Here is a 16,427-nt window from a genome sequence, read left to right as displayed (position 1 = left end):
TAGCTGCCAGGGACAGACACCCTCTCCTGCTACTCCTTCATAGTGACCCCCCTCCCTACCCCTGGCAACCACTGATCTCATCACTCATGGCTTGTGTTTCTGGGAATGTCAAATAAATGGAATCATAGTATCCATCATTCTTTGAAACTGGCTTCTCTCTCATGAAAGATGAAAAATCTAGAATTCACCCAGGTTGCTGCATGTGTCAATAGGTTTCATTGTATTACTGAGTAGTAAACAACTGTATCCAACCAACGAGTGTGTGTGTGTGTGTGTGTGTGTGTGTATGAGAGAGAGAGAGAGAAAGAGAGAGAGAAAGAGGAAAGGAATTTATGTCAGGGAGACCAAAACTGGGCCAACAATGGACGAGCCTCTCAAAGGCTATCTCCCTCCAAGCAACTTTTTAAAACCCATTCACGGGTTCCAGTGTATTTGGGCTGTTTCCAGCTTTTGCTTATCACAAAGCTGCTAGGAACATCTGGGTACCAGTTTTTGTGGGAATGTAAGTTTTCATTTCCCTAGGATAGATTACCAAGTAGTGGTGTTACTGTGCTATATATGAAATGCATATTTAATTTTCCCATTATCCAGGCTTTCTAATCACCACACTTACTCTTCTACATTAGGACGGCGTAGCGCCCTTCAGTGAAGGTCCCACATGTGCGGGCTTAGGGACCTTGACCCAGTTCTGCAGGATTTAACTGTTTCGTACTTTAAAACTGGGGTAACTTCATTTGAGTTAACGAAACGATGCTACCCTAGTACTGAGGTCAGTACCCACACCGGTGGCCCCCTAGCACGGCAAGTCTACCCCTACAGGAAGCTGGCGATGTGTGGAGACATGTTCACTCATCACAACGGAGGGAAGTACCATGGGCGTCTGCTGGGGAAAGGCCAAGGATTATACTAAACTTCGTACAATGCACAGGACAGGCCCCTCGACAAAGAATCACCCATTCCCAGATGTCACTGACGGCATGACAGAGAGACTCTGGCCTACACAGAGAAAACACTCAACAAACACTTATCATCATCACCATCAGTGTTAAATGGATATTTATTCAAACTCAGATATTTATTTATATACTCAAGTCACTCAACAGGGTTGGGCAAGTACACCCCTCAAAAAGAACGGTCACTTTGAAGGAAAAGGAGCAGTTCTCTATCAAGCCGAAAACAAGAAAGTGAACATACAAATAAAATAAATCACCATGGATTTTTTTCCCCCCCGAAATTTCCGAAGAAAAAGTTAATGTCCAAAGATTTTCTGAAGCTTCCTGGAAAAGCTTACATACACCTAGAATCCTGATATGGTTATCCCTGATGTTAAAAATAACATCAAATATTTCTACATTTTTCACCACAAAAAAACTCATCTTCAAAGTATTAAAACACACGGACAAAGAAACATTTACAGGTCGGTCATTCATCAAGTCAGCTTCCGTTGGGCACGTGAAAGACCGCTGAAGATCTAACCGAAGATGGCAGAGCGAAAGGAAAGTCCTAGACCACGCCTATGATCGAGTAGGAATTCAACAAATACTGTTCCCCTCCGATCCTTCTCCCCAGCCTTAATTCTTCCGGTAGAAGCAGACAAGCGACGCGCAACTGTACATCCACGGAGCTTCCCCAACGCACTGCCACGGAACGCCGCCGGCACGCTGCCATTTCCCCCCGGACACTGGTGTCTTCACCTCAAACAGGTGCGATGAGCCACCAAGGTCCCTCTCAAGTCAAATATGCTCTGGGGAAGTTCTACTGCCAGTCCCTGCTAGGGCAGGCTATGGAAAGAGGCTGGGGAGAGACGTCCACCGTTCCTCTCCTGCCCCCCCGTCCCAGACCTAGAGTAGCAACTCGGGTCAGGGTAGGCATCCCAGGGGTCCTGGGTACATCAGGTGAGTGTGGGAACTGGCGGACCGGTGAGTTTCCAGGGAAGACAGGCACTGAGCTTGCTTCTTTGTGTATTGTGTAATGGTTTAAACACGGAATTTATTCAAAGTGTATCAAGCAATCCTTAATGACCTATAATGGACCTCCTCCTTACCTGATTCCCCTTCCACAATCTCCCCACAACATGCTGGCATTAAAAACACAAAACAAACAAACACAACCCACCCCCCCCCAAAAAAAAAACCCACTTACATTGTATTAAGAAGCCCAGGAAGGGGAACAAATGTCCTGAAAACAGTTGTATCTTTTTTAAGGTATAATTTATTTACTTGCCAATAAAGGGGATTGGGGGGAGGAGCACGGGCAGGGAGAGCTGCAGACAGAGGGAGAAGCAGACTCCCTACGGAGCAGGGAGCCCGATGCAGGGTTCCATCCCAGGACCCTGGGATCATGACCTGAACTGAAGGCAGACGCTTAGCCCACTGAGCCACCCAGGGAGCCCCACAGAAGAATTTTAAACAAGAGGAGCCACTGGGTCCCTACGGCACAAAGGGCACTGAGCAGTCCTTGAAATAACATAAACATGATCCAACTGACTCTTTTTTGTTTGCTTGGATTTCTTTTTCTGGTTTTTGGGGTCTGTAGCAGTTTTACTAAGATATAATTCTCACATCTATACCATTTCCCCAGGTAAGGTGCACAGTTCAATGGTTTAATGTGTTCAGAGAGTTCTGCAGCCATGACCACAATCGATTTTATTTTTTTAAAAAATTTTTTACTTATTCATTTGACAGAGAGAGATCACAAGTAGGCAGAGAGGCAGACAGAGAGGAAGGGAAGCAGACTCCCCGCTGAGCAGAGAGCCCCACTCGGGGCTCGATCCCAGGATCCCTGAGCTCATGACCCGAGCTGAAGACAGAGGCCTTAACCCACTGAGTCAGCCCCACCACAATCAATTTTAAAGAATTTCACCACCACCCCCAAAAAACCATACCCCCCTTATAACTCCCCACTGTCAAGTCTAGCTATGCTGATAAACATCAAAGAGAATTTTGCAAATCCTTTAAAAGCTACTGAATGTTCATTTTTCTTTTTGAAAGTTATTGACTTTTTGTTCTGGGTCCTGGCAGCATTTACTGCAAGGTAAGGACTAGCTGAGGGATGAACCCAGCCTCTGGCCCCAAGTCTAAGGCAACAGTGAAGAGCTTAGTTCTCAAGAAAATTACTACTGCAATATAGTATTTTAAAAATTAAAATGAATCCAAAAACCCCAGCATTGTAAATAAAGGCAGAAAACCCTAATCATTTCTGTAATAAAATGTTATTTACAAAAACCGGCAGGCAGACCACAGGCATAGCTTTACCAACTCAATTTCTGAACATACTGCACTACAATGTTATGTATGTTACGTATCTGTTTGTGTGTGTGAGACAGAGTGGGCACCCACACGTGTGCATGTGAGTGGGGGGGAGAGGCCAGTGGAGGGGGGAAGGGAGAATCTTAAGCAGACTCCACACTGAGCGCAGAGCCCAATGTGGGGCTCGATCTCACAATCCTGACATCATGACCTGAGCAAAAATCAAGAGTCCGACGCTTAACCAATTGAGTGACTCAGGAGCCCCTAATGTTACAAATCCTGATGCCTGAGTGTTTTTGGTAGACCCTTAAGTTTTGCACCTTAGACAAGGGCCCCACTGTCTCCTCGCTTTTGTCCTAGCCCAGATGCATTTTTCTCCCTTCATTTGCCCTTTGAAAATGGAGTCGCGTACAACAAAATAATTTTGAAAGGTTGGGGAGATTGGTAGAAGAGAAGGAAATCAGATGCTCTAGGCACTGTTGGGCCATCAGCCCTGAATAATGGAGGCACTGCGTGTAAACATCAGCAAGGACTCACGTCTCGGACCCGCCAGGTAAACACACAGATCTCCCATCCGCATGATGCTTGACAGGGGCATCGGGGAACACGCACGCTGCCTGACGTATTTATGAATGACTTCAGGGACAAGGGAAGTACACAGGTAGTAAAAGTTGCTGATGAAAATTTATTAAGTTAATAAAAATTATGGAGGAACATAAAACACAGAGTAATCTAATAGGGCTCTGTGAACGAGCCACCTGATAAAACTTAACCCAGAAGAGAATAATTGAAGGAATAAAGCCCAGGAGTACTCGAGAAAAACAGCCAGTAACTAAAAGCCCAAAGAAACCACTGGCTTGGCAAGATCCAAAATGTGTTCCAGGTGTTGGACCCTATTAATGGAAGGGTATAGAAAAACTCAGAGACACTACGGCTGTACATGCCATGCCTTAATGAACCTCCTCCTTATATAACTCCCCTACAACCATCCTACAACCATCTCTCCCTGGAATGGCTGCTTTTTGAGAAACTGGTACCTTTGGTTAAGGAGCCGAAGATGGGGAACAAACGTCCTGAATGTATCGTATTTTATTCTATTTTTTTAAAGATTTTTTTATTTGACAGAGTGAGAGCACAAGTGCCAGGGAAGGGGAGAGGGAGAGGGAGAAGCAGGCTCCCTGCTGGACAGGGAGGCAACGATACGAGGCTCGTGACCCGAGATGAAGGTAGATGCTTGACCGACGGAGCTACCCAGGGGCCGCTGTTCTGAACAGTCATATCTTAATGAAGAGGTAGAGTTAGGTCAATGCAGCTCAAAAACAAGGAGCTTCAAGAGACATGAGTAGAGGAAACGTGTCAAAATTTGGGTCTTTGCACTCAGAACGTTTAGGAGTCAAGACTGTTTTATCAAACGTGGCAGGCGTACGAAGAGTAAAGAAGAATGATGGTAAACTAGGATCCCGCGTGCTCTTTCCTCATGAAGCACGAGAGAGAGCGGATGATGAACAAGCAAATTAGACTGGCAAATAGAGGAAAAGAAAATGCTTCCTACGGACGGCACAATCGATGGGCGATATTGACGTCCAGCAGGAAGATCGTGCTTGGGATTATGATCAAAGGAGCCATAAATAGGTACATTTAAGCAAGGGCAGAATAGAACACAGCGCCAGGGCCTCTCGGCTCTGCAGCAAGCAGAGGAACGGGAAAACCATCCTCCAGATGATCGTGTCTGAGCTCCCAAAGCTCCCTGGAAACACAGAAGCGCCTGAAGACACTTTATGTGTCGACATATGTTGGCTTCTCCTTCTCTGTCTGGCTGCCCTTCTACCGGATTTACCCTACTCATGCTCTCACGGTCCAGCCTGCACAGGCGGTGCCGCATGGGCACCCACGCCTTCCAACTGCTCGCGGTGAGGTAAGGACCCCTGGTGCGGGACAGGGCACGGACCTGCGCGGCTTCCCTGAGACTAAGCACGGCACGACCGAGACTTCCCCCAAAGGACAGGGACATGCTTGAGGTCCTGTCAACATCCTTGGTCAAGTGAACGAGGCTTCTGCCTTCCATACACTAGGGTTCCAGCCTCAGGACGGCCCGACACGGGCAACCCTCGCGTTACACTCAGTGAGCGTTTCTCCAGGGACGCAGGAGCACGATGTCCGATGTACAGACCGGAGCCCGGCGACAAAGGGATGCATGGCTCAGCAGGATTTTGTTATTATTGTGCAAAGACACACAAGTCATGTAAAATATATCATTTCAGCCATTTTTAAGTGTGCCATTCAGTGGTACTATTGCACGACTGCGCAACCACCACTTTTCCAGAATTTTCTCATCACCCAAATCTTCAATCTCTCTTTAAAGATTTTTTTTTTGTGGCAAAGTATGCATACCATTAAACTTGCCATGATGCGGCATGAACCATTTATGCACATCACCATCACATCACAGAGGGTTTCACCTTCCTACGCTGAAACACTACTTGCCCTTGCCCTCAATGACAACCCCACCCCCGACCCACGGCCCCTGGTGACACCATCCTGCTTTCTTTCTATACGGATGTGACCGCTCAAAGTACCTCCTAGAAGTGGCGTCACACAGCACTTCTGTGTTCGGCTGATCCATGTACTGAAACGTCATCAGGGTGTGTGTCCCCCGGGTAGCCTCCGTCAGAAGTTCATCCCGAACACTGACTGCATTCCGTGCGCGGAGCTCACACTTCATTGATCCGTGCATCCGCCGGTGGACATCGGCGGTATTTCACCTTCTGCTTCCTGGCAATAATGCTGCCGTGTACGTCCAGACGTAGTATCTGAGTCCCTGTGTTCTGCTTTCTTGGATATGAACTTAGAATTGCTGGATTGTGTGGTAATTCTAGTTTGAATTTTTGAGATTTCCATGGGAGTTTTTAGTATTTTCTTCAACAGCAGGAAATAAAAGGTGAAAACCCGTTACCCTCATGTCCATTAGTATGTAATTTTAATAAATTGATACTAAACCTACAAGAATTTCCAGGGGAACCATGTGAAGAGCTATAAAAACAAAAAAATGAAAAACAAAAAACAACAAAAAACCATGGTATCTGAAAGGGTAAAAATCCAATCTCTGTATAAACCCCCTTCCTGGGGGCACCTGGGTGGCTCAGCAGATTAAAGTCTCTGCCTTCAGCTCAGGTCATGATCCCAGGGTCTTGGGATCAAGTCCTGCATTGGGCTCTCTGCTCAGTGGGGAGCCTGCTTTCTCCTCTCTCTCTCTCTGCCTACGTGTGATTTCTGTCAAATAAATAAATAAAATCTTTAAAAAAAAAAAAAATCCCCTTCCTGGTGCCGGACTGATTAATACCGATTCCTTACAGAGTTGCTGAAAATGCACTTATGTCACAACAGAGGCATCATCATTCTTTGGAAACTAGTTTCAGAAACACCTTGTTAAACTTTACTTCTTCTGGTGAAGTAGTGAGTTTTATACTACTATTTTTAGGGATATAATTGCATGAAAAAAATCCTTATTTTGAAAATGAAAGCCCTGCCACACCTACACACAGAGACGAGAAGGGAGAAAGACTAAAGTCTCCTTTATTCCTGCCATCTTTGAGCCTACACCTGCACTAAAATAACCCCCATCGCGCCCCACCCCGGAGCTGCTCTCCAAGGCTCTCTTTGCTTTTCCCCATTAAATGTAATAAAATCTCAGGGGTAACTCCGTGCTTTCGCCTCTCCAGTGGGAAGGGAGTCATTTATCATCTGGCAAACGTGGTGTGCAGTCTTCCACACGTGGATTCCTGCTTCAAGCTGGGGTCAGGACAAAATGTCAGCTGTGCGTCCCTATCTAGTAACCACATCAGGGGGAGAGGTGCATTTTGAAAAGTGACAACACGGGTTGTGAAAGCTGATCTGATCTTTGGTGACAGGGACGGGTCAGTGGCGGGGAACTCGGCGTTGCTCTTCCAAACGTCATCTCTGAAGTCCAGTTTGGAGTTGGGGTCTCCGTGACAGCAGGGGCCTTCGGGAGACTGACACACTCACCCAAATTTGTTTCATAGCAGGGCTTCGCGAGCACCCAGAATATTGAGTCTGCAGCTCTCGTCAGACAGGGCTGCCCGGTCCCAGGAATCCGAGGCCTCCCAAGACAAAAAGAAAATGGCAGCTCCTTTTGCAAGACCAGTCAAGTCCACTGTGTGCCAACACAATTCTCATTTAAACATGGGAGGAAATACGTATCCTCCCTTTCTTTTCTCTCTCTCTCTCTCTCTCTCTCTCTTTTTTCCAGTTTTAGGGAAAAAATGATGACAGTGTTTAAAAGATTTTTCTAGAAATCTCTATTTCCTGGGCACCTGGGTGGCTCAGTTGTTAAGCATCTGCCTTTGGCTCAGGTCACGATCCCAGAGTCCTGGGATTGAGCCCCACATCGGGCTCCTGAATGGCAGGAAGCCTGCATTCCCTCTCCTAGTCCCCCTGCTCCTGTTCCTGCCCTTGCTGTTTCTCTCTCTGTCAAATAAATAATAAAATCTTAGAAGAAAGAAAGAAAGAAAGAAAGAAAGAAAGAAAGAAAGAAAGAAAGGAAGAAAGAAAGAAAGAAAGAAAGAAACCTCTATTTCCTGAGGAAGTGGAGAAGACACACTTCCTCCATGTATCTCGGATCTTAGGGTGCTAGAAGTCACCTGACATGTGCTGGTTATGAATGCAGATGCATGGGCTCCACGTCCAGAAAGTTCTGAGTCTTTGGCTCTGAGCCCCAGGCACATGGATTTGTAGCCCCACATCAGGGGACCCGACAGAGGTTTGGTATTACAAATTGCCAGAAACCAAACGGTTTATACCATGAATTTCTTCTCGCTTTTGGAGGCCAGAAGTCTGACAAAAGCCTCCCCAGGCTAAAATCAAGGTGTTCTCAGGACCTTCCTTCCGGAGGCTGTAGGGGAGAATCTATTTCTGTGCTTCCTCAAGCCTCTAGAGGCTTTTGGCCTCCCTCAGCTGATGGTCCTCTCCGTGCATCTCCAGCGCGGACAGCACTGCGTCTGTCCTCACACAGATCTATTTTTGGCCTCCGCTGGGAAAGGCTTTCTCACTCTGTACCACTCTGATATGCCTTTTCTGCAGTCAAATCTTCCTCTGCCCTCCTTGTAGAAGGATCCTTGTGATTACGTCGGACCCACCTGCATCACACAGGATCACGGCCCCATCTCAAGGTCCCCGGCTCATACTTACACCTGCAAAGTCACTTTGACCCTGCAGTCAACACTCTCCCGGTCTCAGTGATAAGGCTGCACGTATATTTTGGGGGAGAGGATGGGCATTATTCTGCCTACCACAAGTGGTCGACAGGCCCGACTTGGAAACAAACTGGAAGAAGCAGTGTTTACTTCATCCTTCTCATGACCTACCATACCCAAAGGCAGTGGTTCTTAGCTGGGTGAGGGAGGGGGCGATCTCTGCACTGGGGACATCTGGCAATGTCTATAAGGACTCCTGAATTAGGATGGAGATGGAGACAAGAGACAAAGAGAAGCAACAAGAAGAAACGTACCCTGTCTTCTAACCCACTAAAAACCTACGTGGTTTCTACATGTCCTCTCCCCCCTTGTGCAGGGCTGATGGAGACATTCAGCGTGGGGTCCGAGGAAACTGGATGTGTGTCCCAGCTCTGCTGGGCCTGGTACAGAGATTGTTTTAGTAGCTTTCGCACCCTTTGGTGTCCTAATCTGTGAGTGAGAAGAGTCAGACCTCTGTCAGGGAGGTAAGATGAGCCCTGGGGTGCGACAGCAAACACCCCGGGTTAGTTCCCTAACTGTTAACTTTGGAGTGGTGATCTCAGTCTTGCTCAGACAGATGTTCCCAGAAGACAGGGACTTTGAATTCGTGAAGGCTGCATTAGGACTGTGTCTGTCTGGGTGCTTACACCTAATCGACAGTGGTCTGATCAAAAGGAAAACAAGCAAGGAAGCAGCTGTGTCTAGGACATAAACCACAACAATTTAGGAAGGGATGATGAAAAGTCATCAAAAACCAGGAACAAGCCTGTTACTAATCTAATCCCCAAACCAATGCCGACACAGAGACTGTTGTGAGCATCAACGACGGATAGCCAACCAAACACCTATAAAGCAAAGAAAAGATGAGGAGGGGTAAGGGCTCCATACCCTCCCTAGATGGTAGATGGAGGGGTGACCTCTGCAGGAGTGCTACTGAGCACTGCACCTGGGCTTGCTCTTCTGCACAGCAGATGTGGCTCAGGTGCTAGCAGCGAGCCAGCACACCTTCCCCGTGCAAGCCCCGGCTGCCGAGTGAGCTCACCTTCCCCGTGCAAGCTTCAGCTACTGAGTCTTGTTAAAACAAAAGAGATTCTCGCTCAGGCTCTGTGTGCATCCTGCCAGGTCTTGTTTGTGGAAATGAGCACAAAGCACAAGCAGGGGACTCCCCTCACTGAAATCAGTGTGCTTATGGGAGGCTCTGCCGGGAAGCCAGGTACACAGCTCGCGCCTGGCACCACAGGGCACAGCAGAACACATCAGCACCACCACCCATGATTCCTGAATGTGGGCGTGAAGAAGGTGCTCACACCCATGAAGCCAGGCAGGATCCCCATGGAAACGCTTCATCACTGACATCTCAGTTCCTGGTCCCAGTGCCGATGACAGGAGGCGCTGACTGTAACCTATTGCTAACAGCTTATCAAGGTAAGGAGGGAACACTTCGCCTTTTCCTGGTTAGAAACAACACTGGGGATAGCTTTCCTTTCCTTGTTTCCTGTACTTAGGACAGGCCTTTAAAAAAATCCATATTGCACCCTTTTCTATCAGGATTGCCCCCAAAATAGAATGAGATTTAACCTGAAAGCCGAAGATCTATCAAATTTCATTTTATTTTTAAAGATTTTACTTATTTATTTGAGAGAGAGAGAGAGACAGAGACGGAGAGCACACACAAGCCGAGGGAGAAGCAGACTCCCTACAAGCAGAAAGCCCGACATGGGGTTCGCTCCCAGGAATCCAGGATCATGACCTTAGCTGAAGGCAGAGGCTTTACCCACTGAGCTACCCAGGCACCCCAAGAGCTACCAAACTGTAAAGGTGAGAAGGCATAGTTTTCACGGCAGACCAATGTGTAGGGTACAGCTCCGTTATTCTCTGAGAGTTACCCCGCGGAGTCACACAACTGTAAAACAGAGCGCCAGACTGCTGCTCTGCTGTCACTGCACGCTTCTGAACTCCAGGCAATGTGCTCGAACTCTTAACTCCATCACGGTGGACAAATAGGTCGCGATATCTAAAATGTAGCACCTTCACATCCACTTATACCAAAGGCACAAAAAATTAAGAGAAAGAAGGATTTGTTATCCTGGCTTTAATATGAGCGGACTGAAAAGCCTGGCTTTTCCATGAATGTGTAACATGGTTTCATGAGTAACAGTGAAGAAAATATTAAAGGAAAAAATGCTCGACTTTGATCCATATAAATATAATCATCTGTACTGATTTACTGCCTTCAACTTTTTGAGAGTATCTTATTATCATTATCTTATTAATCATCCTTACTTTTTAAAAGAATTCATTTACATATATTGTTATGAGCTGAACTGTATCCCTCCCAATTCACATGTTGAAATCCTAATGCCCAGGGTGTCAGAATTGGAAGTGATGGCATCTGGAGATGGGGCCTTTAAGATTGGTAATTAAGGTAAAATGTGGTCACTAGGGTGCACATTTATCCCACATACCTGGGGCCCTTATAATAAGAGGAGATGAGGCCACAGACAGGCACAGATGGACGACCACGTCAGGACACAGCACGTGTGAGCCTGCACACCAAGGGGAGAGGCCTCAGGAGGATCCGGGCCTGCCCACACCTGGATCTCGGACCCCCAGCCTCCAGAGAGGCGAAGAGACAGAAATGTCTTTTGTTTGAGCTCACCAGGCTGTGGCAATGTGGCCTGAGCAGACTCACACAGATGTGCTACATCAACTGCTGGATGTTCTCCTTTCTTTGTTTTATAGCCTTTATTGAGGACCTGTTGTATGTCAGGCCCAGGACAATGAGTTTTTATCTCTAATTCAGTTAGTTCTCTGAGCAAAGATACACAATATGCATTAGCAACCCTAGTTTCTGAATAAGGGCCCGGAGGCTCGGTATTATTGATGTGCCCCAAATCACACTAGATGATGCAACTGAACCTCCCATCCAGACAGATCCAGAAACAGGTCTCGTGTTGTTTCACTTCCTCTCCCTCCAGGACCAGGATGCTTTAATGAGGAAAGTGTTTCTGCATATCAGGAGGAACATCTGTGCATGAGTGGTGAGAGCCACCAGCTGTACTGCACCCACATGGGAAGGGCCCACCAGCACCACCATGGTCACCAAGCATGCATCACCCAGGGTAGGGAAGCGGGGCTGTGATTCTCCCTCCCTATGCGCTCAACCACAGCAGAACACACGCCCACCTCCTTTCCTCTCTTCCCTGTCCCACCACATCTGCAGTATGGCCCTTCCACTCGCTTCAGATCTAGATCAGTTAGCTAATGCTACAAAACAAATGACATCAACTTGGCAGGTTAAAACACCCATTTCTTAGCTCACGTATCTGTGGGGTAGAAGTCCGGGATGGCATAGCTGGGTTCTCTGCTGTGGGTCTCCCAAAGCTGTCTCCCAAAGACAGTCCCAAAGGGTCAATGTGGCTGGGCTGTCATTACCTGGAATGTTCAGAGAGGATTGATTTCCAGGACCCTTCATGTTGCTTTATCAATTCTGTTCCTTTCGTTGCAAGACTGAGGTCCCCATTTCCTTGCTGGTTGTCATTAGCCAGAGATCATGCTCTTAGAGTCCAGATTTCTGCTCTTAGAGGTCACCCAGACTCTTTCTCTATGGCCACTCCACTCCCCCAAACCACCAGAGGCATCTGCTGTCCCTCTTATGCTTTAACTATCTCTGCCTCTCCTTCCGCTACCAGCTGGAAACATACCTCTGCTTTTGAAGGTCACGTGTAAGTGAATGGAGCCTAACTCGCCCCAATACTGTGTTTTACGTATATAAGGCAACATAATCAAGGAAATGACTTAGGGTTATCTAATGAGCTCCTACCTGCCCTCGGTGGGGAAGGGACTGCACAAGGGAGGGGCAGTCTTAAAAATCTGCCAACCACAGCAAGTCACATAGATACCCCTGTCCTTGCCATGTCTGCTGTTCCTCCTATGCTGGCATTTTAATCCCCCTCTCCCTTGTAACCCATCTCACATTTTCCACCCTGGAGAAACAGCGATCCATTACCGAACATCAGTGTGATGGGGCCACTGCTGTAGTTAGTGCTTGTTTTATTCACTCAACATTTAGAGCCCCTCTGCAAACCTCCCCCACCAATATTCTGAGCCCCATAATGAGAGAAGCCAGCCAGAGAAACCTCCTGAAGGACAAGCCCTCAAGAAGGAAAGATGATCCCCAACGAGCAGACAAGGGTGTGGGCAAGACTGCCTTAGGGCGAGGCAGGAGATATGGCAAAAATGAACAGATGAAGCAGCCAGCTGACTATGAATGGTCTGGGGATGCTGTTCTAGACAGGCATCTGGGATTCTAGATGGACAGCCTGGAAAGTCTGACTACACACAGAAAGCCTGCACGGAGCCACCCACAGGAAGGTACTGAGGATAGAGAGTTCCACAGAGAGACCAGGAGGCGGAAGCTGCTGAAAAGGGGAAGGACTGGCAGTTGGAGGAGCTACAGGGACAAACATACAGAGGCAGGGCTCCCACTGATGAGCAGCTCCTTGAAGAAAGCAAGTCAGCACGATGCAATGGTTTATTGAAGGCTGGTCTATTTGCTGATTGCAAAGTGTACGGGTGCACGGTGCAGGTCACCTCTATCACATGACCTATGACCCTCAGCAGAGCAACACAGCTAGCCTAAGGTGATCGCATGCGGGAAGGTTTCGGGGGAACAAACGCCCCTCTCGCCTTCCGTCTTGGCTCCTGTCGGGCTCACTTTAGCTAGACCCAGTGTAAAGCCTAAGGGCAGGCACCCAGTTGCCGTGGTCCCGCGCCATCAACTTTTAGGAGTGGAGTGGGGGATGGAGGCAATGCAGAGTGCATTTGGGGACATAAAAGGACAATCACAGCCCTAACCCTGAAATCTGGAAACATGCCCAAGTGGACAGTTGGCACTCCCTACTTTCCGGTCTCCTGCACATTGAAGATTCAGCCATTAGAAGGCACTGCTGATTATCCGGGTCTTTATTTCAGGAACCTCCGAGTTACTTACAAACCCCACTGAGAATTCTGCTTCCCTCCGGGCTGGGCTGCTGTCTCAGCTGACGCTGCCCAGAAGCAGAGGGCACTGCCCTGCTCTGTGCTGGTGGGCAGTTCCTTTCACATGTCCTCCCAGCTGGAGCCTCCACACCCGCTCTGGGACAAGAAGGCTCATCAGTAAAATGCGTCATCTTTTCAACAGAGACTTTCTATTATGGGCCAGGTTTACTTGGGGTACAGTTATCAATCACCCTGCGATTTCCAGCTGAATAACATCTCTATCCCTCCCTAGTAAAAAGGCTCTTGAAGTCTGCAAACCTTCCCAGCCCTTCATGAGACTCTTTTTCTCAGCAGAAGAAGGGGGCTCAGCAGGGATGATGCTCTGTCCATCTCAACCTTCTTTTATCCGCAGTCCTTCGAAGAGTGCCCCGCTCTCATTAAACGTTTACAGAAGGGTACAGTCTGACAGCACACGGGCACAGAAGACTCTACGTGTCCGCAGGAATGAAGTAAAATGCCCTGGACCAAGTCAGGAGGAGAAGCCTGTTCCCACAAGAGCAACATGAGATCTGGCTGAATGTATAGGTGTCCCAGGTTTTTTCAGTGAGGATAAATAGACCTTAACTTCACTCGGGACCTTCTGCTTAGACGTCCCCATCATCCACACTAGTTCCAAACGTGCCGTGGCTGGTGATGCGAAACAGCAGGAGGGAGGTATGGTTGAGAGTGCATTTTGGGGGGCAACAGGAGGGCTCAGTCGGTGAAGCGTCTGCCTTCGGCTCAGGTCAGGGATCCCAGGATCCTGGAATCGAGCCCCGCGTAGATGCTTCTCCCTCTCCTTCTGCCCCTTCCCCCATTTGTGCTCCCTCTCACTCTCTCAAATAAACAAATAAACCCTTTAAAAAAGTGCACTTTGCTGTGTGCCCACATGTTACGCGATGACGGTTGTATGTGGTAATGGAATCATGGGGATTGTAGTCGTATTTACTCAGGACAAGTTTAGGCAGTGAAACGGCCTTAGCGGGTGCCTCCTTACTGAGGGGGTGCCCGGAAGCGAACAGACCACCAGGCACTCCACTGCCTGCCGTCGTCTTGTTCACACGGAGCAGTGCCGGAAACTTCAGAGCGATAAGCGTTTCGGCCAGATAGCTTTCTGTCGCGGGGTTGGGGGTGGGGGGGTGGCCAGGAGGATGTAGACAAGTCTTCTATATATTTGAGCTGAGCCCTTTCTGCCCAGTGCCTTGTAACTGGAAGTGGGTTTGAGCGCTCCGCCGACTGGTATGTGCTGCGATCGCCCTAAGCGGTGACAACCACAGGAGCCAATCGTGTGCAGCCTTTGCCTCGAATACACTCGGTTCTGCGCTTTCTAGCTGAGTGCTGCTTTCCACCGCTCCCCCGAAGTGCCTTCTTTCAGAGCATGTCTTCTCTGTATGATTAGGGGTTCTCCTGGGGCCGTGAGAGACCCAGAGGCACTCTTCCAGCAGGACGTCAGTGGCGAGGATAGGAACAGGAGGATTTAAGACGCAGAGCAGGCCTGGCAAGCAGCCTGTTGGCAGACCCAGCTCTGTGACTCTGGGGACCGACCAGGCTCTGTTCTGTGCTATCTTCCTAGTATGCTGTTCAAGTCAGTGCACAGCCCCCTGAATGGCTCACCTGCGGGGGTTCTTCTCAACCAGTAATTATGTCTCATGTCCCAAAGGGCAGCCCTTTCAGTTCAGCCCCTGGCTTTAGGAAAATAAATACCCTTTTCCAGTAGCCCGGAAGGCACCATTAGTCTCTTTTGTATAGCCAATGCTCCTAATGACATTTAATAATTATTAACGTCCCAAATGGCATCTTATTTTGTTGTTGTTCAGTAAGCTTGATTACTCCTGATTACCTTAAATTACACCATCACCCGGGTTCACGTGGCACTCATGGAAACCACGGATTCCGCCTCCAACCCAGCTCCCCCCAAAGAGCTTTATGAAATGCAATGCCTGCTGTTGTCCAAAAACACTGCCTATGCTTCTAGCCATTACTTCCCGTTTTTCTCATGTACGGCTGGAAAAAAATGTAGGCTTTCCCAAGCTTTGAGTTTGGTCTGTCACTCAGCAACTGTGACCGTCCACGAGTCAGTCGGTGTCAATGACACTGTAGTTGTCTCTAAGCTGCCTTCTGTTGTTGATCTTGGATGCTTCTTGGATGCCCGCCCTCTTTGTAGGGGGAACTGAAGTGAGGATGTGTTTCCATGTGGGGAGGAACTTCCAATGTTGGGAGAAGCAGGTCACACTCTACTCCTGACCTCCCCTCTTACCCTGACACGGCCCTTTCGCTGGCCGAATGAATAAATGGATGCCTGAAAACAGTAATGGTGGCAGAAGCCAGCTCCCTGTCCTGTAGCTAGTGACCATCCCAGCATGTCTTTCCTCTCCTGGCTTTATCCACGTATACCTGACACACAGCCCTGTGTAAGTTTCAGGTGTATGATGTGTTGGTCTGATACATTTACGAATTGCAAAATGATGACCGTGTCAGTGACCACCTCCACACCATCACACAGTTCCCGCTCCTTTTTGTGGGGAGAACTCTCAAGCTTATCCTACTCTCTGAACAACATGCAAGTACATGGTACGGTATTATGAGTTCATAACCACCATACTCTACATTAGATCCCCAAACTTCTTAATCATATATAACTGGAAGTTCGTACCCTCTGAACAATCTCTCCCGATCTCTCCTACTCCCTGAGGTCCTGTTAACTAGCATTCTACTCTGTGTTTTCTAAATCTGTCCTTTTTGGATTTCACATTTAAGGGAGATCATATAGAATTTGTCTTTGTCTGGCTTATTCCATTAAGCATAATGCCCTCCTGTGATAATATGTGGTGATATGTATATGACATATGTCATAATACCTAATGTGACATATATTATATATATAATAATATATATATCATAATGCCTACTG

General features: G+C 47.9%; 1 protein-coding gene across 1 annotated transcript in view; it reads right to left on the bottom strand.

The window, feature by feature from the left end:
• LOC309856939 (uncharacterized protein) overlaps positions 1-16,427 on the bottom strand; it is a gene marked incomplete at its 3' end in the record, with an annotated part of 342,932 nt that overhangs the window by 145,523 nt on the left and 180,982 nt on the right. The window contains exon 4 of the mRNA XM_082718744.1: positions 11,820-11,932. Within this exon, the coding sequence (XP_082574870.1) occupies positions 11,820-11,932 (113 nt within the window). The remainder of the gene's footprint in view (positions 1-11,819; positions 11,933-16,427) is intronic.

The sequence above is a fragment of the Mustela nivalis genome (genome assembly GCF_964662115.1).
Source record: "Mustela nivalis genome assembly, chromosome: Y".
Lineage (NCBI taxonomy): Eukaryota > Metazoa > Chordata > Mammalia > Carnivora > Mustelidae > Mustela > Mustela nivalis.
Note: the sequence above shows the minus strand (reverse complement) of the source record. Positions and strands in the feature narration are given on the sequence as shown.